We start from the raw sequence: 20,928 nt of genomic DNA on the forward strand, positions 1-20,928 counted from the left end.
TTATTTTAGATAGCAGTGCGATCAAGATGAGCTACAGTAGCATGCAGTTACGGGTGTAAAATGAGCAAAGCATTTATGAACTTATGATTAAAGCATATTCTTATATTATCTGAAGAATCAATATCAGCCCAAATTATAATTGATTAATCAGATAGGCTAACTTAACTTACCATGACAGTGTACTGAGAGTTATTACTGCAGCTCCAGAACAACACTGCAGGGTACACAGTTCACTGCTGATCTGAAATTCTGAATAGGGAGAGCAAACATCCCATGCTGTACCTGCAGACTGTAAATGCAGTGCATTGATTCACATAAGCATCCACACTGCATTCGCATTAACACTGCTGCTCACATTATCACTCTCTCTCTCTCACTCACTCGAGGCATCTCATATTATTATCATCACCATCTCTTTCTTCAATGCTCTCTCTCTCTCTCTCTCTAAATTTCTCTCTCTGAACTCTGATCAAGAACAGCAGTCTCCTTTTTCCTTGAATGTCGCCAATAAATATCCCAACCCCCTCTTTGTTCGGTTGTTGGCTCATTCACTCCATCACCCTTTGCATTTCCATTGCATTCCACCATGCTCTTTTCTTCCCTCCCTCTCCTCTCTCTCTAATTCTAAGGAGCTATATTAAAGAAGGCTAGCTATGCTTCACTCAAACCAGTTGCTCATCCATCTTCTCTTTTCCTTCTCCTTCTACTTCTTCCATCTCCTCCTGCATTCTGCAAAAGAGTGGCTCGATCTTCATGATATATAGCTCTTTTGTTTGTTCTTGGTGTCCATGTTCGAGGGAGGGTGCCAGTCGTTGCAACATTGCAGTTATGTATTTTGTGTTTTTTTAATTTTATTTTGGTGATATTAAGGTTGGTCCATTAGACGGCCTTGCGACGACGGGATATTGGGGCGGTTCAATCAGAAAGCTTGTGCTCCGGAAGCGAGGAGCTCTACTCTTTTGATTGAGCCGTGCCAATATCACGTCGCATCCATCACTTTGGATGTTTCTTTCATGCAGGTGGTCTTGATTCCCTTGTTTTTCGCCAGCATTGTAGGTTTATTTGTTACTGTATTTCTGTGTTTAGCTACGATTAGTGATAATCTGGATTTGTATATATATATATATATATATATATATATATATATATATATATATATATATATATATATATATATATATATATATATATATATATATATATATATATATATATATATATATATATATATATATATATATATATATATATATATATATATATATATATATATATATATATATATATACAGTGAGGCTGATCTGTTTCACTTGTAGTAATTTGTATTTATTTTACATGTCTGTATCTGTTTAGCAAGCATGGAATTTTATATGTTATGAATTTGCTCTTTGGAGTAACAATGCTACTTGTTATTATTGATACCATTACTTGAAGTTGCACTGGTACGTACGAATGTTTTCTTTATATCTGAATAAGACTGACATGCACACAGTGAGATCCTTCAAGTCTTCAAGTTTATCAGCTGTTTTCAATTTTTACAATGTGGATGTGTTCAAAGGTATATATTTCATTACATTCTAGTAAGATCTAAGTTGGAGACAATAGATGGTTCAGTATCTAAGTCCTTAGAATGCAGAAATCTGTACTTAGTACTAATTAATTGTTTTCCGACGGTGTCAAGTATCATTAATAGAATAACTGGGTGACGTTCAGCAATATATCTAGGTTCACCTGGAACACAGGTAATATGGTTTCACTATCTGCAACAGAATTATGAAACAAGAGCTAATTAATTAAGTTGCTTCATTAATTCCTTACTCCATCCATTCAGTTCTTGGAAGATGCAATGGATCTGCCATATTCAAATAGAGCATGCATGGAGAAGGTAATGCCAGCAGCAGGAATCTAAGTCAAGATCTGAAATTTTTTCCAGGATACAGAAGATGACTCCCATGGGTGCAGCACTATGCGGCGACGTCGAAAAAAAAAGAAACTGAAAAATTGTAGTAGAGACAAAGGAGTCAGTCACAATGCCGTGGCTGAAAACACAGTTAAAGCCTGATCATGAAATGTTCATGATAGGGCCAACCGATGGACATTTCAAAGCTTTGAGTGATTAACTATATGATCCTCTCTTGAGAAAGAATATATATGCAAAAGGATAATTGGGATAGGTTCTATTTAGTCTATTGTACCTTCTTTTCAATGCCTTCTTATTTTGATGCAAAAGCTAATATTGCTTCATGACTACATTCAGTTTCTTACTGTCACCTCTTTCAGTAAATTTGCTGCTACTGTTTGCACATACTGTGTACATGTTATCTTTTTTCCTTGGACAATTTAAAAGGGCTCTCAGATATCTTGTATTCCTAATATTTGATTTGTGAAATGAACTACAATTAATTGCCAAATCTTGTGCAATGCAATCATCCTTGGTTCATGAAGTGCTAGCTAAATAGGTGCAAAATAATGCAGTAAAATTCAAGAAGTGTGGGACTGAATAATACTACTATTTCCTTTTGGGGGACCAAAAGAGGATGTGATGGTCAAGAGTATCTAGCAGATAAGTACAGGGACACTGGTCCTTTGGTGACCATGGAATGATGCAGAATCTTGCAGAAAACTGAAGCCAACAAGAACAACATTACAACGACACCATCAAATCAATTCACATTTACAGCAACAAATTTTGTAGTTTGCATCGAGCCTCTGAGGATCATTGCACAGGAGGTTATCAACGTAACCGACAGCGATTAGAGCATGATACTGTTCTCTCTGAAGAACCAACAGTGACATTTCTCAGGGACATGACAGGAGAGGTCATGTGCAAAACTCTGCATCTCAGGCATGAAACCCCCACAGCTCCAATGGATCAAAATGTTCCGAGTTTCTTCCTGTTTGAAATGCAGATGAAACAGTTCAATTCATCATGACTGAATGATATGACTTTTGATAGTTTGTCAGGTATTCCGACAGCGAATCGCGACTATTTGGTACGACTGAGTTTTATGTGCCAGACAGACTTAACCTAAAAGCTTAAACTGATGAGGAAAGATAAACATGGTACACTTAGATAAGTACTCCAATAAAGAATTACAATTATTCGGTATAATTTAGTTCTGTGTACCAAACAATTCGTCTAAAAGCTTAACCTATTTAGTTCTATGTACCAAACAATTCGTCTAAAAGCTTAACCTCATAAGAAAAGACAGACAAGGTACACTCAAATGGGTACTCCGACTTTGAATTGTCGGTACAATCGAGTTCTGCGTGCCAGATTGTCCATTTAAAAGCTTAAGCTGATGAGGAAAGGTGGACACGGCACGCTTAAGTAGGTCTGAGGAAGGAGACATCAAGGAGCAGAATATCATACAGCTTTGTGTGCATGCATGAACAAGACAAGCAGCCAGATATATCTGCTTGAGCTTGACAGCAAGGGCGAGAGGGCGTTGTCGTCAACCGTCAGCGCTGCTTCTTCCCCAGGGAATCAACGTGATCCAACAGAACCTGCGGTGAAGGACGGTGTGAGCTGCCTGCATCTGTTCAAGCCTGATCATTTTGCAGTATGCTGCTTCTTTTGGATTCATCTACCTAAGCTGGGAATCACAGAATAAGGGCATTCATGTGAGTGATCAAAATTTGTCCTTATAGTTATGGTAATTGGTTGCTTCATGTTTCTAGTTTTGATGAATTTGTGCTAATTGTTAATTTTTCATAGTTTTTGTGTAACTGCCATATTAATAAGGTTCTAGTTAGTCAAAAGCACTTTTTGGTGACCTAGTGGCTTGGGAGATTTGGAAGCACCGCAACGACTGAGTCTTCTTTTTTTTTTTTTGCAATGACTGTGTTTTCAATGGCGCCAATTCTAGAGCTGTGACGGTCTTGCAAGTGATAGAAAATGAGGCGACGGTCTTGCAAGTGGTAGAAAATAAGGGTTATCTTTGGTGTGTTTCAGGAGCTTTTGGTCTTCAAAAGCTCCTTAGTGGGACGGCAAGCCTAGACAACCAAGCTCTCCGGGTGGTCTAGTGCGTGTGGGTCTCGGTAGGAGGGCTTGGGTCCTCCTACTTTGTAAACATTTTTGTTTATGTGTTTTTTGTGTTGTTTTTTCTTCCCCTTAATGAAATGAAATATAACTTTCCTGCGTTTTCGAAAAAAAAAAGCACTTGTGTTGTTTTTTAGGGAATATGCAAGAGGGTTGCGTATCTTTGGAGTCGAAAGCATTATGAAGTCTAATGAAGAAACTTAAAATCTATGCCATAGTCAAAGTTCAAATAAACAAATATCTGTCATATTTACTCTAAATAAGTTTTATGTAAGCATCATCAATGTTAGTTCTGGCGCAATTATGCAAGTTCCAAATAATATGACTCCAGCCCAACTCTGAAGCCAAGGGAGGCATGTCCGTTCCTTACTCTCAGGAACATATTTTTCCTTCATACTCTCTTCGATAAAAAAAAGGTATATATTTTCATAATATCACAAACTTATTAGATTTTATAAATTTATTCTAATATAAAATTGATCATCAGAATTTAAGAAGTGTTTGAATCTTGTCCTAAATGTCAAGCATTTATGAACAGAGAAGTAACATTTTTTCGAGTAATATATTGAGACGAGGGTTTGGAAGATCAGGTAAATCCCAAGCAGTAAGTACAATAGAAGAACAATAGTTCATCATCCAAATTCCAGCAAGGAGCATATTTTCCTTTCTTCTGGACTGCAACTTCTTTCTGTTCAGATCAAGAAAAGTATTGCTTCTAGCCTACTTGCAATGAACCTGCAGCCGACTCGTTCTGTTCCACTAATGTATGGACTGTAGCAGCCAGCAGATCAGAAATTCGCCAACCGACTCGTCGGTTAATAACTCTGCAGGTCTGAAGGTTCATAGTTTAGTTCAGATGATCAATAACAAAATTGCCAAGCAATGGTTAATCCTTAAAATGTCAAGATTTCAGGTGAACTTGTCAGCATTTTCAAACAGTAAGTTGCAGCAACTTAAGCTTAGTTGTAAGTGGATCTATTGAACTCATGTTTATTATTAGTTCTCAGGCAAAATGCATTCCAAGTGACAAACCTGGTGCCATTTTAAACTGTTAATGGAGAACTGATATCGTGCAATGCCAATGCAGGGCATATTGGCAAACAGCAAACTTATTTGCAGCATGAATGCGCAAATTGAACAAAACATCATCAGAAAAGAACCACCACCAGGCTATGAGAACATATCAGGAAACTCAGCTCAACTGCACAAACTGGTCCTTGTTATCAACAACACTCCAACAGTCATGCTGATACAGGTAGCAATGCATAGCGGATTTACAGCCAAACCCAGACAGTACTAGCATAAGCACAACGCATGTGCCAGAATTTATTCTTGTTCATAGAGCGGAAACCGCTTCTTTATTACATTGCACTGGCATTACTACATAAGGTTTGTGCTTTGCCTCCTAGCACAGAACTTGGGCCATCTCTCATCTTCACTGGAGTTCCTTCAGGAAGTCGGCGTTATCAACCAAAACCTAAAGTGAAGAACATCATTAGTCACAATGTGTTATTTCACAATGAATATGCTAGCAGCACATATCACTGGATCATTTGGCACATCAGCAAGCAGCTCAATGCTACTGCCTTTGAAAAACTATGCTCTAAGAAGATCTGACAGTTATATGAATGATTGCAAATGTACTCGATTTTTTTAGTGTTACAATAAACATCAGTATCAGTGCTTCGCCATGTGTCCTATTTTTATCTTACTCTATCCTTTTAAATCCATCCAGAAGAAAACTTTCTAGTATATTGTATCAAAGATGCCCCCTATCCTCTGCTTTGCAGATTATGGCAGACTCATTATCAGCAAACATACAATGAAAATACATATGGCCATAGAAGCGGGATTTCTTTTTCACAAGTAAATGTCTTGCTTCACAAGTGCCAAGTACCAACCTTATCAACAGTAGAGTTCAGAACTATAAACTTAGGTACTGTTCTTTTAGATGAAATGCGGATGATATGCTTGTTTATGAGAATAATTAAATATTATATACATTATAAACCTAACAAATAGATTGAAAAAGGTTAATCAATCAATGCTGGTGAAGAGAATTTTTGGAAGCATGGTGCAAATAATCTGCGGTGATAATCTGGCGGATTAGCCGAGAAGAATGGACCTAACTGGTAAACAGTAATGCCTAAACACTAGCCCTTGTACTTTGGTCCTTTGTGACTATGTTTTAGTTTTGTGCCTGCACTAAAAATTACTATGTTGTGTGTAAGCAAATGGTTTGCTTTCCTTTTTGACCAGGCTTTCTTAAACAAGAACTGCCAAATGCTCTAGGCTTAAATATAATTGATGTACCGATCATTCGATGGTTAACAGTAGTAAAATACAGTGGAACACGAAGACAGGAGCCATACCACTTTCCAGCCATCAGGGTCAAGGAAAGAGGCAATCTTTGTGTTGAGCCCTGGTAGTGGACCTGGCTGCCGCAAAATCTTTCCCCCTAGTTCTTTTGTAACCAACTCAACAGCCTCAGCACTCTTGTAGACATCTTCAGTGCCAATAGCAACCTGCACTTGCATCAGAGATCATCAAGAAATGCCAACATCTCTTAGGAAATCTCTGAAGAAAAGAAGGATTGTCCAAAAACCTGAGCATATGCGTTGCCCTTGGTATATTCTGTGACACCATAGTTGTATGTCAACTCAATAACAGTTGTCTTATCCTCATCAGCATAGCCCAACATGGCAATGGTATACTGTGCATGCCAAAAGTTATTCAGTCTATGGAAGTTCATAGGATAAAATATGTCTAAGAAACAATAGCAAGGCATGGGCCTCAGAACTTTCAGGCATAATAACAGAATTATTGCATCTTTTTCAAGATAAATAGAGGTACCTTATAGTCAGGTACATCCTTCTTCCTCAGCAGCTTCATACCAAGGGCCTTCATTAAGCATAAACAACGCCAGTACACATATGAGCCCACTATTGTAGAGATTAGAGAATATATAAAAGAGATACTTTAGCATTTCTAACTCTTGGAATAGCCTATAGTTATGCAACGAATGAGAATACCTTCTCGTAGAACTTGATGGAGCGATCAAGGTCACCCACACGAAGCATAACTTGGCAAAGAGGCTCAGGTGTTGGACCCCTCTGGATAAGCTCAAACATGTAACCGTCAGGATCCTGTGCAAAGGCAATCACAGTGGATCCTCCCTTGACAGGACCAGGTTCACGAGTGATCTTGCAGCAACAACTGGATTTAATTTTCTCAGCCAATTTGTACACCTATATTTGCATCCGATATCATGTTAAGATAATCATGAGAACAACATATATTTGCAGCATGATATCATGTATTCATGTTAACATAATCATGAATACATAAACAATACATACGTCCTCAGTTGCAATAGCGAAATGCCCAAATCCTGCTCCAATGTCGTACTTATCAACACCATAATCTATCAAAAAACAAAAAACATATAGGCACATTAGAGTGTAGAAATGGGTGACAGTACACTCAAAATAAAAACAAGAGCTGACTTGTTTGAGTTAAGAGAGAAGAAAAACAGAACAATTCTCCAGTTGTTTTGTTAGGTTAACACATACTTTAAAAAACATTAACTACAATATCTAATCATCTATGAAGAAGCAAAATATCAGAGGATCAATAACATACTGTATGTCAATTCAAGTGCAAAGTTGGTGTCCTCAGGTCCAAACCCAAGAAATGCATTCGTATATTTCTCTTCAGGCACATCTCTTTTCCTCAGTAATTTCATTCCAAAGCATTCTGTGTAACATCTGCCACAATCACATCATATTAACAGACATATACTAGGTGTGGGAAATATTACTTCTAGCACAAAACCATACTTAATGGTGCGATCCAAATCTCCAACACGGTAAACAGCATGTAGAAGCCTCTTCTTGTCCTTCTTAGGCCACTCCAGCACAACCTCAGGTGACTTCTCAGCTTCACTACCGCTTGCCATTCCTAAAGTGAGAGAGTGTAAATTTGATAAGAAGAATAAACAAGCTAATTATAATAAAATCAAAGGACTAAGAATAATCTCAGCGTCCATACAATGACAGTAAATCACTTGGACAGAACTCTGGTCGAAAGCAAAAAAGGATGCCTCAAAGCTATCATTTCAAAACCAAAAAAAAAAACAAAACAAAATATTCCATGAAACGGCAGTTGTAAGATAAGATGAAAGTTTCATATCCCCAGGAAGAAAATCCTTTAGCCGCAGCTTATGAGGACTCTTTATTCCTAGTCGATTTCTCCCTAATTTTCTTTTTCATCCACCATGGTGTTCTACTGTAATTTCTCTGTACCCTTTTCTCTCTTATCTGGAGTTCTTGGACCCTTTTCTGAACGAAGACACGCAGGTTCAAGATCTGGAAGTTTTACATGCTAACTCCAAACTAGCACACAACGTAATTCTCCCAAATCTCCCCAATCCGTTCTTAGTTTTGAGTTCCATTTCGGGGTCATTACCCATTACCCCCGAGGCCTGACAGAACCTCTACCGAAGCCCAAGACCTCCGGTAAAATTAACACAAAAAGATCCCCACCTTTGAGCGGCATGCGGGTTCCGTCGAACCACCCCCCCCCCCCCCAAACAAAATTTTTCGTAAATAAACGACTAATCCCCAATCAAATCCGCACCAAATTGGATGGACTGGAGAGAAAGAATGATCTCACCATCCCATCCCCCCAACACACACAGTAAAGAAGACCTGAACAAAGTTGTCAAAGTAATCCAAGAAAGTTGGAATTCACCAACAACATCACCAACAACAGAAGAACACTGGATAATTGAAGCCACTGATTACGGATAGATGGGAAGAGTACCTTCGAGCCGAGGTGGGAGGATTCAGTGGAGTGGAGACTGGAGAGGGTTCGACGGGAAGGAGGAGGTATCGCGATGGGAAGAGGAAGGGGAAGGAAGAGAGGCTCAAGTACTGGGGCTGAGCAGCTGAGGTCTCTTTTTTCTCTCTCTTTTTTCTTTTCTTTTCTTTTCTTTTCTTTAAAATACTTTTTACCTTTTTCTTTTCAAAGAATGCTCCAGAACACCACAAACCAACAAAAAAAAATATCGGGATATTATCACATTGAACATTGCTTAAATGTAAACGAAACTCGATATATTCTTTTGGATTTTTATGTCGCCGTTAACTTTTTAATATATATTTATTTTTGTCAAAATAATTACTTCCTCCATTTTAAAATATAAGCATTTTAGCATACTGATAAGTCAAATATTTTTAATTTTGACTATTAATAGCACAAAAATAAAAAAAAAATCAATCATATAAAACTGATGTTACTAGATTTATCATTAAACATACCATCATAATATGCAACTCTTTTTATTTAAAACTTCTTACTTATATTATTGTTGGTCAAAGTAGCATTTGGAAGACTACGTCAGAGTTCAAAAATGCTTATATTTTGGGACGGAAAGAGTATATAAATATGGTTTTTTTTGTTTATTTACTTAAGCATGCTTCTTTTGTATTTATAGAATTTTTTAACAAAACTGATAGTTATAATATATGTTTAAAAGTTAACTACTACATCCGTCCTAAAATATAAGCATTTTTAGCTATGAATCTGGACGATAACTGTGTGTGCAAATTCATAGGTAAAAGTTGTTATATTTTAGGACGGAGGGGTTATGTTATACATTGAAAATCAAAATAAAAGCAAGCATCCATATCAACCCGATGCGGTGTTCATTGATGCTACAAGACGCAACAGCATATGTCGTCGCTGGGCAAAATGGAAGCGGTGATCATTTGATGCTACAAGACACAGCTGCATATGTCGTCGTTCGGCACAGATAAGGAACCTTATCACTACACCTATAAACTTGATATGCTCCTAACTTTGTTTCTACCTCCAAAGAAGTTTAGGAGTTAATGGGAATCTCATTAGAGCCTGAATTAGTTTCTACAAAAATCATGTAAGGTCCCCACATTTCATGTTGAAGTCTCTCTCTCTCTGTTTTCTTTACTCCACCGTATGGTTGCACCAGAGTTCTCCACGTGTTGAACGTGCAGATATTTAAACCAAAAAACTCGCCTACTGCTGATTCTGAGACGCACAGAAGCTTACAGAAAGCATCAATTATGATTGAGACCTTAATCAATTATTACTCTTTTTTAAAAAAATAATAAATCCTAGCTACGAATCTGGACACGTATATGTCTAATTCGTAGCTAGGATTTTTTTTTTTTATGAATAGAGGCGTACTGAATAGTACAGGTGTCACTCTCACAGTGTCAGAGTAGCGGATGAGCTTCTCACCTGCAGAGTGTACTCCCTCCGTCCCATAATAGATGTCGCTTTGATTTTTTTCTTGTAATGCTTGACCATTCGTTTTATTTGAAAAATTAGTGCAAATATAAAAAAGAATAAGTTGTACTTAAAATACTTTTGATAATAAAGCAAATCACAAACAAAACAAATAATAATTTCAAAATTTTTTGAATAAGACGAATGATCAAAAATTACAAATAAAAACTCAAAGCGACAATCAAAGCGACAAGTAACATGGGACGGAGGTAGTACGTGTGAACTGTCACAGGCAAAGCTAGTAAAGTTTAGAAACAACCACAAACTCAAAAAGTCACAGTACAGGTATGAGTTGTGAGCATCTCTGCCTGAAGCTGACATCCATATTTCTCATCTCCACAAATCTCATACTGTCCTAGAGCCTAGAAATGTGCTTCACAAGTGCAATCACGACACTTCAATCATAGAGCAAAGTATTGGTATTCTGCTCCCTATCTAATATTAAAATCTTTATCTACATCTATATCTATAACTATATAATATGACTATGTCAAGATCTAATCTTCAGTTTGTGTTTATCATATTACACATTTCTCTCACCTAAAATTAGCTGCTTTGCATTGAAATCAGTAAAGTTTTCTAAAAGAGGAGTGTATTTAAGCAAGGCCTTTGTACAATTGTTGGTCGAGTATATACAACTCTTTTAACTTCCTACTAAAAATGTGCCAATCTGCTAAGTCAGCCCAACAGTTTAGGTGTCCTTTGCCTGCTCAATCGGATTTTGGCTAGCCTCCAACGTGAGACACGTCTATAATTTAGCATTTAGCTTCCTCTTCACTATCTTCCTTTTTCGGAAGACCTTATTCACTATTGACCTCGCTGTAGCCCTGCAAGGATAATTATTTCCGTGATTTTAACTCGCAGTTTAGTATTGGCAAATAACAGATGAACTTAAGACCAACAGACATAAAATTGCAGTTCAAGTCAATTAGTTAACTAATACATTTCCCTGTTTTCTTGTATGATTTTTTTAGCAGATTTGACCAGGGATATAGTACACTACCATACTGTCATCATCTAAACAGATGCACTCTAGCTCAGGACTAACTAGTACTCTACTAGTGCCATGCCAAATAAATCTGTAAATCTGGAACCACTTCCCTAATCACAAAGGTGCACCAAGACAAGCATGTGACATCAAGATGGAAGGAGGAATTTTCCGAAATTCAAAGAGATATTAGAGGATAGGGTTACAGGGAAGGCAACTGGGTCTCAGCCAAAGCTAGACCTTACAAAAGTGACAGCCAGTACAAAGAAGAGAAAGTACATTATATATAGTCCGTACCATCGACAAAGCAAAATTTTTACGACATGCCACTGTTGAATTCAAGCTCTACAGTATGCCATCAATTAACTCATTTCCTTACTTATATGTCATCGCCGTTGGTCAACAGTTAGTCGACATCAGTTAAATAAGGAAAGGGTCAACTTTGCCACTAGCACACAATATATTTTCTGATACTATCAGCCAACAATTCTCTTATTGTTTCCAAAATAAAACAAGGCTATTGTAGGCATTATGAAAAAAATGGAATCAGGAGTTCACTATGGAGATGGCATATAATGAAGAAAACGGATTAATCAATAGCACATTGTAGAATTCAACTTCGTCAATGGCATATAATAGAATCTTTCAAGAAAAAATAACAGAATCTAGGCAGTTATAAATGCGACTTATCTCTTTCCAACTAGATCACAGTAAAATTGTAACTAAGAGTTCCGAGTTCTGACCAACATGTAGCTATTCATGATTAAGTGTGATTCTGATTTAATGTCAAATAGAGTGGACAAGATATTACCTTAACTGTATCACGCAAGAATTTGGCTTCCTTGTTGTTTTCAAAGTGCTCACGGACAGGCTGAAATTATGAGAAATTGGTAAGGTGAGGTAAAACATAAGCAACTGGACAAGTGGTCAAACGGACTGAGACACTTTTGAAGTTATCATTAAACACATCATGGATGCTATCCTTAAACACAGCATGGATGTCTAATGGAAAACCACATTGCCTACCATACAGACAAAAAACACCCAACCAACAAAGCTTGGGTAGAGCCAGATGTAGTTCACAGGGGATGGAAAAGAAACATTACTTTCAATATTTGGTTTATTGCTTCTTTCAGAGCAGGCTTTACATCAGCAGGATGCAAGGAACCACTCTCATAGTCCATGACTAGTTCTTCCACGCTCATAAATGTCCTGTAAAATAGAAAGTGTTACACATTTACAAATTATACACTATTATTAAATAACAAACGTTTAATAGACTTTTTTCCCCTGAACGACAGTAGAGTTTTTTTAAAAGGATTATTACTTGTTTCCACCATTTTTAGCCTTCCGGACCACCTCAAATTTGCCAAACCAAGGAAAAATGATGTATTTTATGTACTCAATACATGGATTTCCCTTGACAATCTTTGGAGGGCAGAAAGCCTGTTTTATCTTTAAATCTATCTCAGCCTGCAACACATTAAAGTCTGTTAATAAGCAGCATATTTTTGTTGACAATGAATTAATGTCAGTTTAACAGAAGGATTTTTTTTTAGAAAATGGGATAAACCTGGCCTCTACATCCAATCGGATGTACACAGCCAAGTTTAACAGAAGGATGAATGGACCGTGCTATATAGTGACAGAAACATCAAAGAAAACAGGAACTGAACTATACAGCAAAACAGCATATGCAGAAGCTTACTAGTAAGCAGAACATTCTTGTAGCGCATGCAGCATCAGCCCATTAGAATGGTAAGTAAATAATATTAATTGCAAGCTTGTTTGTAAAGACTTAATAATAGTGAAATTAATCGTTCCATGCCTACAAGTAGACTCAACTCAACCAGCGAAAGACAAAGTAAACACAAAGCTGTCAATATTATCATAATATTTTTCTTTTGTTGAAGAATTAAGATCTTCAAGATCTGAATGGAAAAATATGTGGTGTGTTTTGATTTGGCACTTTCATCAAAATTAGACTCTGGCCATTAATTTCTCATACAACATATTTGTCAAGATAGAAAACCATGTAAAAGCACTTTGAAATATTGTATTGGTACTTTACTAATTGGTTAAGACATACAAAGTTTGAAATTTTTAAATACATGCATACATTGTAAAATTGGACAGAGTGAGTTCCTATATAAATAATGTCCACAGTCGACTGCATTTCATCATCCACCCCCTAATCTTGGACATTCTTTGTTGCATAAAAGCCTTCAAAATTTTACTTTAGTTTGACAGGACAAATATACAAAATCCCATTGCATGATCATATCGATGTAGTATGTTTTGTTTGCATATAATTTGGGGACAATGGCTTTACAGGTACTACTAAATATATATCAGGACTGACACTGCAAAATAAGACCTTTGTTTTGTTTTTGTGTATTTTGAGGACTCCAAGAGACTGAAGAGAGGAACATCTGCATAAAGTGGAAATAGCACTATACACATATAAAAAAAGACTACTTGGTAATGGCAGGATTAAAACCTTCTCATCATCCATGAAGATGGCTGATGCTGGATCACTAGCAGACATCTTGTTCTGCCCTTTCAAGCCAGGGAGCAAGTCTATGATTCGTTAAGAAAAGAAAAATAAAAACATCATGACCAAATCTCCATGAATCTGTGAGAATTATGCTGTAGCTCTTGTTGGTGTGAGTATTATGTTCCATGGTGCCCTTGTAGTTGTTGATGCCTTATAACTTGGTAAATGGAAGGTAAATGTGTAGGTAATACACAAATACTCATTTTGGCAAATTCAAAAAACTAAATAAAAACAGGACAAAATAAGGATACAGTGTGACAGAATAATTGGCTTCTTTTCCTGTCTGTTATCAGAATACGTTGTTGCTAGCTTGTTGACCTCATGCTGATCCATGCCCATCTGACAAATGTCTGCCTAGAAAAGGAAACATTCAACCAGAATCATAATTATATAGACTGCATGTGGGTTTAACCTAAACAGAACTGTTGGGAAAAATCCTATTACTAAAAAGAATATGTTGTAATATTCAGTGCAGACAAATCAAATTTAATCTGGAAATATCATAACTAAATACATATCTGCAAGTACTATATGGCCTAGAAACATCTTATCAACATTAGCAAGAGACATCACTCTGCTTGTCCATGACTTCCCACAAACTGATTTAATTAACAGTGGTATGTTAAACAATGGTTTAACCGTTAATTTTCCATCTTCTATAATAGAACCTGGGAATCTCTTATATGGAAAAAAGAATTTAACAGTGGTATGCATTCTTATACTTGTTTATCTGGATTTTCTTTGGTCGTATATAATCCTTTGAAATGACTTGATATATATATATAACAGATTTGCTTAGATCCTCTTACTAAAAGAACTGCACAAGACCAACATGGGTATTAGTGTCCATGAATTCCCAAACGAATGAACCATTGAAGATTCTTACCTCTAGGAAGAATATGCCAGCACACTGCATGCAAGGGTTGAAGAACTGGGCAGTAGGCTTTTTGCATTCCCTGAGCTCCCTTTGACCCATAATTTGAAACATATGCACACAATAAGTAAGAATACAAACTGACTTGCATTTTGTAAAATAATAGGAACACAGACGATCGCCTAAGCTATTGTCAGTTCCAAGATTTTCTAGCAGATAAATGCCATGTAATTATTGCTATTCTTAAAACTGCAAAAATGAGAAAATACCTCACAACTCCAATCTTGCGGTGTGTGCTAATACCCATGACACGTGGCCAATATTCATCTGCCCGACTATTGATCTCAGCCGATGAACAAAGAAATTCTACCCCATCATGGTTCATACCAATGGATTTCCAGACCTCTATCATGTAGCGGCCAACAGTCTGGATTTTTTCCATGTCACCTCCCAGCTTGTTGTTCAGGAAGGCAGACCAATCATCTATCCAGATTTTTACTCTGCATCCAGCTTCTACCATTTTTCTCACATGTATTGCTTTCAAAACACCCTGCCAGGTGAATAGGTGAATAGGTGATAACAATAAGATGCACAGCCAAAAATTTAGGAGTAATTAGTAAAAAAAAACAAAACAAAATTCACCCTTCCAGCATGTATAAAAAAATAAAAATAAAATCAGCAAACAGCTCCATCCGCCACAAAATTCTCCAAATTGAAAATGCAATCGATCCAACAGGAAGCAACCACCCGGGAGATTGAACACGCAATTAAGCAAGCAAGCACACTCACCTGGGCAATGGTCATGCGGTCGCAGGGCAGGAAGCTGTCGTAGCAGACGGGGTGGGGATTCCCCCGCAGCAGCAGCCGGAGCTCCTCCTCCGTGTCGCACTCCTCCGCGATCCCTAGCAGCGTCGCAACCCTCTCCTCCTCGCCGCCCATCCCCATCTCCTCCGCCGCCTCGCCCCTGCAGACCAGCAAATCACTCCAATAAATCCAATGCACAAGCAAAAGCAACAGCTAGGGTTAGTAGGGATCGATCGAGAGCGCCGGTTGATCTCACCCCGGGAGGCCACCGGAATCGGCATCGCCGGCCATCACGGCGGAACGGAAGATAGCTAGAGTAGGGTTTTGGCTTGGGCTTGCTCAGGCGATCAAACAGGGTACGAAGAAACAGCAATGGCGCACGGATAACCCTCCCGCGCGAGCCCCCTCGCCGCCCGCCGTCGTTGCTCGCCGCCGGTCTACGGCTTCGCCGGCGCCGCTCTTTTATACCGTTGCTTTTAGATTCGTGCCCACACGTGGCTCGAATCCGAGAGGGACAGCGTCCTGAGGAGTACTAGTATTTGGAAGCTTGGGCCGTGACCCATGAAATAACCAATCTTGGGCTAGTTCGGCCTGCACGTGTGGGGCCCATGTGGGGCCCATTCTGTGTGTGGCTGACAGGTGGGCCCCGATGCATCTCCGAAAAGATCCTAATCCTCGTGGGGTTTAAGACGGGGAGAGAGAAGGGGAGGGAGGGGCTCGCTGTCTCATCACTCTGTAACCGATAAGGCTGCCGCCATTGCTGCTGCTGCTGCTGCTTCCGCCGCGTCGCCTTCTCCGGCGATGGAGGCGGCGGCGGCGATTGGAGGGGCGCGGTCCCCGCTCTCCTTCTCCTCCAGCCTCTGGTAAGCGCGCGCGCGCCCTCCTCCTCCTCTCGCAGTAGCTCCCACTAGGCTCGCGCGGCGGCGCGGCGGCGCGGCGACTCGTGTTGAATTAGGGGGTTGGAGGTGGGGCTTTGGTGGGTTTGGGAGCTCGAATTTATGGGTAATGAGGTTTTTGTGCTGTGGTTTGCGGCAATTTCGGAAGAGGGTTTGGTGGATAAGGTCCCTGGGGATTTTTCTGTGGGCATCGTGGAGAGTGTGTGTGGTTATGTGATGTCCATTCAGGGTTGTTATCGCTAGGTTGTAAGTCTTTGGGTTCAATATGCTCCATTGCTCCAATATGTCATTTGATTTGAGGAAGCCGGTAAGCTTCGGTTTCTTCAAGCCTGTTTTGGCATGGTGGCAGTTAGTGATCACGACATGTGACGGTATCATGTGAATTGGGGTAAAGAATAAGGGGAAAGCATAACCTTTGGTTATTGAGCACGAGAGATAGCCTGTTATTGTACAAGTAATTCGATAGATTTACATCATTTCTTACTTGCTCAACATCAGTAAATTTGTTGTAGTCCACTTGTCTATAGTTGTCTATGTGATAGTATGACTTTTGTTGTGTTGCCTTTTCTTTTCATTTCGTTTTCTCACTTGATGACTGTTTCCTTGTATGACTCCGTTTGAAATATCTTTTATGCTGTCAGCAATGCAAAAGTATCCTGTGGTTTAGCTCTTCACAATGTGAAGATCAAGAGCAGTCGAAGGCTTGAGGTGGTTTGCCATGGAATGTTGACAACCAGAAAGTTCATGCAGAAGAAGAAGAAAGAGGAGGTATATAAGGATGCTGCTGATGAAGCAGAGCAGAAGAATTGGAGGATGATGATGAGGGAGATAGAAGAGTCAGGATCAGCTGTCTCCATTCTGAAGACTCAGCGAAGCAAGAAAGAACCACTGCCAAGGGATGCTGTTCTTGGAACTCTTATGCGGTTCAAACAGCTCAAGAAATGGAACCTGGTCAGCGAGGTATATTCTCTTGCAGCATATTATCCAATATGAAGCCGTCCTGTTGACTAACTAGCTAGCTGCTATTGTTTCATCTACAATAGAATGTGATTTGAAGAGTTCATAAATATTTGAATTTCTATGCCTCATTTTTCAGATTCTTGAATGGCTACGCACACAACATTGGTGGAACTTCAGTGAGATGGACTTTTTGATGCTTGTTACGGCCTATGGAAAATTAGGAGATTTTAGCAGAGCGGAGAGGGTCCTGAAGTATATGAACAAGAAAGGTTACAAACCAAGCGTGATATCTCAGACTGCACTGATGGAAGCATATGGAAGAGCCAAGCAGTATCGTAAGGCTGAAGCAGTGTTTCGCAGGATGCAAACATCAGGCCCTGAGCCATCAGCTGTGACATATCAAATCATTTTGAAATCTTTTGTTGAGGTGAGCATTTAATCTACCTTGCCATCCAATCTAAAGTCTTGTGATTTAGCCAGTGAAACACATGAGAATGTAGGACCATATATAATCATTAATCTTTTGTCAGATTGAATGTTAACAAGTCAGTCTACTATGATTTATCATAAGACATGAAACTTTAACATTTTTGTTTGATAAATGTTTACAATTTTGTGAACTCTTTTTGGTGTAACCTCAAGGAGTACCTGGCAGCAGGTGGTTGGTTACTTGGTTGGGGGGCATAATATGATTCCCCCCCCCCCCAAGGTGGCACACCATATAAATAAACACACTCACTGAAGCTTTTTCACAATAATGTTGTGTTTCAGACTTCCTGTGCATAGTATAGTTGGCATTTACGGATTTACTTGCATGCTTGCCTTGTCTCATGTGTCCTTGGTGTGGGCGTAAGAGCTCTGAATTTTATATGGTGTACATGCACCAATCCTGTAGAGAATTCATCTGTACATGCTCCAATCAAATGATCACCAATCCTGTAGAGATCTCATGTGTACATGCTCAAAATCAGATAGATTTGTGATATGCTATAGTGTCTCGACCATAAATGTCATTTTCTGCAAAAGTCACTTGTTGCTCTGATCCCATCCTGTTGCACACTCCAAGCATCGATAGTGCCTGGTGCCTCTTTGCTGACATCTCATTGAATCCTTTATAAATTATTTATCTCTTGTATTCTGGTCATTGTCCTAAATACTGCTCCACGGTCGTTTCAACTTATCTTAGACACAAACAAAATTATTTGTTATGATTATAGCATCTCCCTTAATTCCTCTACATTTGTCCATAACAATTGTGCTGGTGGTTGCTGACAGGGTGACAAATACAAGGAAGCTGAAGCTATTTTTGAGGACCTTCTTAATGAGAAAAGAGCTTCTTTTAAGCCTGACCAGAAGATGTTTCATATGATGATTTATATGTACAAGAAAGCTGGCGACTATGCCCAGGCTCGGAAACTATTTGCTCAGATGTCAGAGAGAGGAATCCCTCTATCAACAGTCACCTTTAATAGTTTGATGTCATTTGAAACAAATTACAAGGAAGTTTCAAGTATTTATGATCAGGTACATCCCCAGCTTAAGTGCACAATCAAGTATATCTATATTTTTTGTTCCTTTAACGAATTCTATAACTTTAGATGCAAAGAACTGCGCTAAAACCAGATGTTGTGAGCTACTCCCTGCTCATCAAAGCTTATGGAAAAGCTAGAAGGGAAGAAGAAGCATTAGCAGTTTTTGAAGAGATGCTTGATGCAGGAGTCAGGTTCAATCTCCTTTAAATATTTTCTTGGGTTGATACAATTTAAGCATTGATCCCTTTGTTGGACTCCCTGTAATCATGAACATAGTTTTTGGCCAAATTGGTTAAAGCCTTAATGTTTAAGCTGTGAGCTCTAAGGACATCTGTTAGCCATGTGAAGTTTCAGATAACAGTGTTTTGATCTGATCATACTTTTAGCAACATATTTCTCTCATTCTTTTTTGTGTTAAGTGAAAATATGCCACTCGTAAGCACATTAAATAGTTTTTTGCTATGTACCAATGACATGTTATGTGATGCATTAGCAATTCATGTCAAGCAATGTGCCATCAAAATTTTTGTAACCAAAGGGAACTAGTTTGTATTTTCTTTTCCATGAAAGCAAGTCAATACTCTGTTACATCCACAACTTAGAAAAAAAAAACAACTTTTGACAAAGAATATCTGCTTGAGATCAGTATTTTTCTGTAAAAGATATTCCAAAACATTCTAATGGTGGTCAATTTGATGTTAACTTTCCAGGCCAACACGCAAGTCGTATAACATTTTGATTGATGCATTTGCAATATCTGGATTGGTAGAAGAAGCTCATACAGTTTTCAAGGCCATGAGAAGACACAGGTACAAATTTTATCTGTCGACTTAAATTTCAAGACTAATTGAACTGTAGGTTTCTCACCTTAACACATTTTTTGCTTTGCAGGGTTGAGCCTGATCTCTGTTCTTACACAACAATGGTCTTAGCTTATGTGAATGCTTCTGACATGGATGGGGCTGAGAAATTCTTCCGCCGGATTAAAGAGGACGGTTTGAAGCCAAATGTTGTTGTTTATGGAACTTTGATGAAGGGCTACTCGAAATTAAATAATGTTGAGAGAGTAATGAGAGTGTACGAGAGAATGCGGATGCAGGGTGTTGAACCCAATCAGACTATTTATACTACCATCATGGATGTGCATGGAAGGAACTCTGATTTTGGAAATGCTGTCATCTGGTTCAAAGAAATGGAGGCTCGTGGGTACCCAGCAGACAAGAAAGCAAAGAATATCCTTCTTTCTCTTGCCAAAACTCCTGAAGAACAAGAAGAAGCGAATGAATTGACAGGGAATTGTGCAATTCAGCTGGAAGCAAAACCCGATGGAACAACATATGGTTTAGAAATAAATGGTACTGGAAATGAGTATAAACATGGACAAAATGATGCTGGGCATGACAGTTTGTTAGATGGCGCATGCACCACAAGTAATCGAAATGGTAAAGTCGAGGCTGGGAAAGGTCATTTTGAGGAGGTTAATGACGATGATGATGATGATGATGACGATGATTACGATGAAGAGTTAAATTTTGTTTCTTTCAAAGATAAGCGAGAACTAAATTTTGCCACTTGATGTTTTGATTAATGTATATCTTTATATTCCAAACTTGTGATGGCATTTCCTATACAAAGGTATCCATGCTGTTTGTGAAATGTCAAATATAGCTATTTTTATGATATTACTGTCTAGCCTTGTCTGTTTCAAGGAATGAGGCTAAAAGGTCAAAATGGTGGTTACCTGCAATGTAATTGCAGAGATTTATCAGGTAAGTTTTGCTTTCCAGTTGATAGCAACTGCATCAATACAATGCTATGACAAGCATTGACTTCGTCCAATCAATTTCACTTGCTTTGCAAGTAGTATTACAACACTTGCTATGACAAGCATCTTGAAACTGCTGTAGTTAGGGATGTATTATGTCGTGGTGCTTGTTCATACATA

At 38.5% G+C, this 20,928-nt stretch overlaps 3 protein-coding genes and 1 long non-coding RNA gene across 4 annotated transcripts; 2 read left to right on the forward strand and 2 right to left on the reverse strand.

The window, feature by feature from the left end:
• The first annotated feature begins 487 nt into the window (after window positions 1-487).
• Window positions 488-2,373, forward strand: LOC136351338 (uncharacterized). The gene is made up of 2 exons (XR_010734349.1): window positions 488-825; window positions 1,934-2,373. It is a non-coding gene; the product is annotated as an uncharacterized lncRNA (long non-coding RNA).
• A 2,740-nt stretch (window positions 2,374-5,113) lies between these two features.
• On the reverse strand, window positions 5,114-8,999 carry GLYI-11 (lactoylglutathione lyase-like). The gene is made up of 9 exons (NM_001403516.1): window positions 8,867-8,999; window positions 7,882-8,002; window positions 7,685-7,809; window positions 7,402-7,466; window positions 7,075-7,290; window positions 6,896-6,943; window positions 6,648-6,755; window positions 6,415-6,567; window positions 5,114-5,519 (listed from the first exon to the last, which is right to left on the reverse strand). The coding sequence occupies exons 2-9, from the start codon at window positions 7,998-8,000 to the stop codon at window positions 5,478-5,480; spliced, it is 876 nt and encodes a 291-aa protein (NP_001390445.1). The 5' UTR covers window positions 8,001-8,002; window positions 8,867-8,999; the 3' UTR covers window positions 5,114-5,477.
• A 1,615-nt stretch (window positions 9,000-10,614) lies between these two features.
• LOC4344859 (tyrosine--tRNA ligase 1, cytoplasmic) lies at window positions 10,615-16,029 on the reverse strand. Its single transcript, XM_015793639.3, has 10 exons — window positions 15,852-16,029; window positions 15,581-15,755; window positions 15,061-15,341; window positions 14,804-14,882; window positions 14,169-14,271; window positions 13,861-13,940; window positions 12,688-12,833; window positions 12,467-12,572; window positions 12,172-12,231; window positions 10,615-11,199 (listed from the first exon to the last, which is right to left on the reverse strand). The coding sequence occupies exons 1-10, from the start codon at window positions 15,884-15,886 to the stop codon at window positions 11,173-11,175; spliced, it is 1,092 nt and encodes a 363-aa protein (XP_015649125.1). The 5' UTR covers window positions 15,887-16,029; the 3' UTR covers window positions 10,615-11,172.
• Window positions 16,030-16,309: 280 nt separating this feature from the next.
• LOC4344860 (pentatricopeptide repeat-containing protein At3g59040) lies at window positions 16,310-20,665 on the forward strand. Its single transcript, XM_015792629.3, has 7 exons — window positions 16,310-16,458; window positions 17,133-17,451; window positions 17,588-17,878; window positions 18,727-18,975; window positions 19,050-19,174; window positions 19,694-19,792; window positions 19,875-20,665. The coding sequence occupies exons 1-7, from the start codon at window positions 16,397-16,399 to the stop codon at window positions 20,557-20,559; spliced, it is 1,830 nt and encodes a 609-aa protein (XP_015648115.1). The 5' UTR covers window positions 16,310-16,396; the 3' UTR covers window positions 20,560-20,665.
• The last annotated feature ends 263 nt before the right edge of the window (window positions 20,666-20,928 follow it).

The sequence above is a fragment of the Oryza sativa genome, chromosome 8, assembly GCF_034140825.1.
Source record: "Oryza sativa Japonica Group chromosome 8, ASM3414082v1".
In the NCBI taxonomy this organism is placed as follows: domain Eukaryota; kingdom Viridiplantae; phylum Streptophyta; class Magnoliopsida; order Poales; family Poaceae; genus Oryza; species Oryza sativa.

Coding starts and splice junctions, on each gene's coding strand:
- GLYI-11 (NM_001403516.1), bottom strand. CDS start 8,000: ATGGCAAGCGGTAGTGAAGCTGAGAAGTCACCTGAGGTTGTGCTGGAG. Junction 7,467..7,684: donor TGCACTTGAATTGACATACA/GTATGTTATTGA, acceptor GTTTTTTGATAG/ATTATGGTGTTGATAAGTAC. Junction 6,568..6,647: donor AGGGCAACGCATATGCTCAG/GTTTTTGGACAA, acceptor ATGCAAGTGCAG/GTTGCTATTGGCACTGAAGA.
- LOC4344859 (XM_015793639.3), bottom strand. CDS start 15,886: ATGGCCGGCGATGCCGATTCCGGTGGCCTCCCGGG. Junction 15,342..15,580: donor ACCGCATGACCATTGCCCAG/GTGAGTGTGCTT, acceptor TTCACCTGGCAG/GGTGTTTTGAAAGCAATACA. Junction 14,272..14,803: donor CTGGCATATTCTTCCTAGAG/GTAAGAATCTTC, acceptor TTCCTTTTCTAG/GCAGACATTTGTCAGATGGG.
- LOC4344860 (XM_015792629.3), top strand. CDS start 16,397: ATGGAGGCGGCGGCGGCGATTGGAGGGGCGCGGTCCCCGCTCTCCTTC. Junction 17,452..17,587: donor AATGGAACCTGGTCAGCGAG/GTATATTCTCTT, acceptor CTCATTTTTCAG/ATTCTTGAATGGCTACGCAC. Junction 17,879..18,726: donor TTTTGAAATCTTTTGTTGAG/GTGAGCATTTAA, acceptor GGTTGCTGACAG/GGTGACAAATACAAGGAAGC.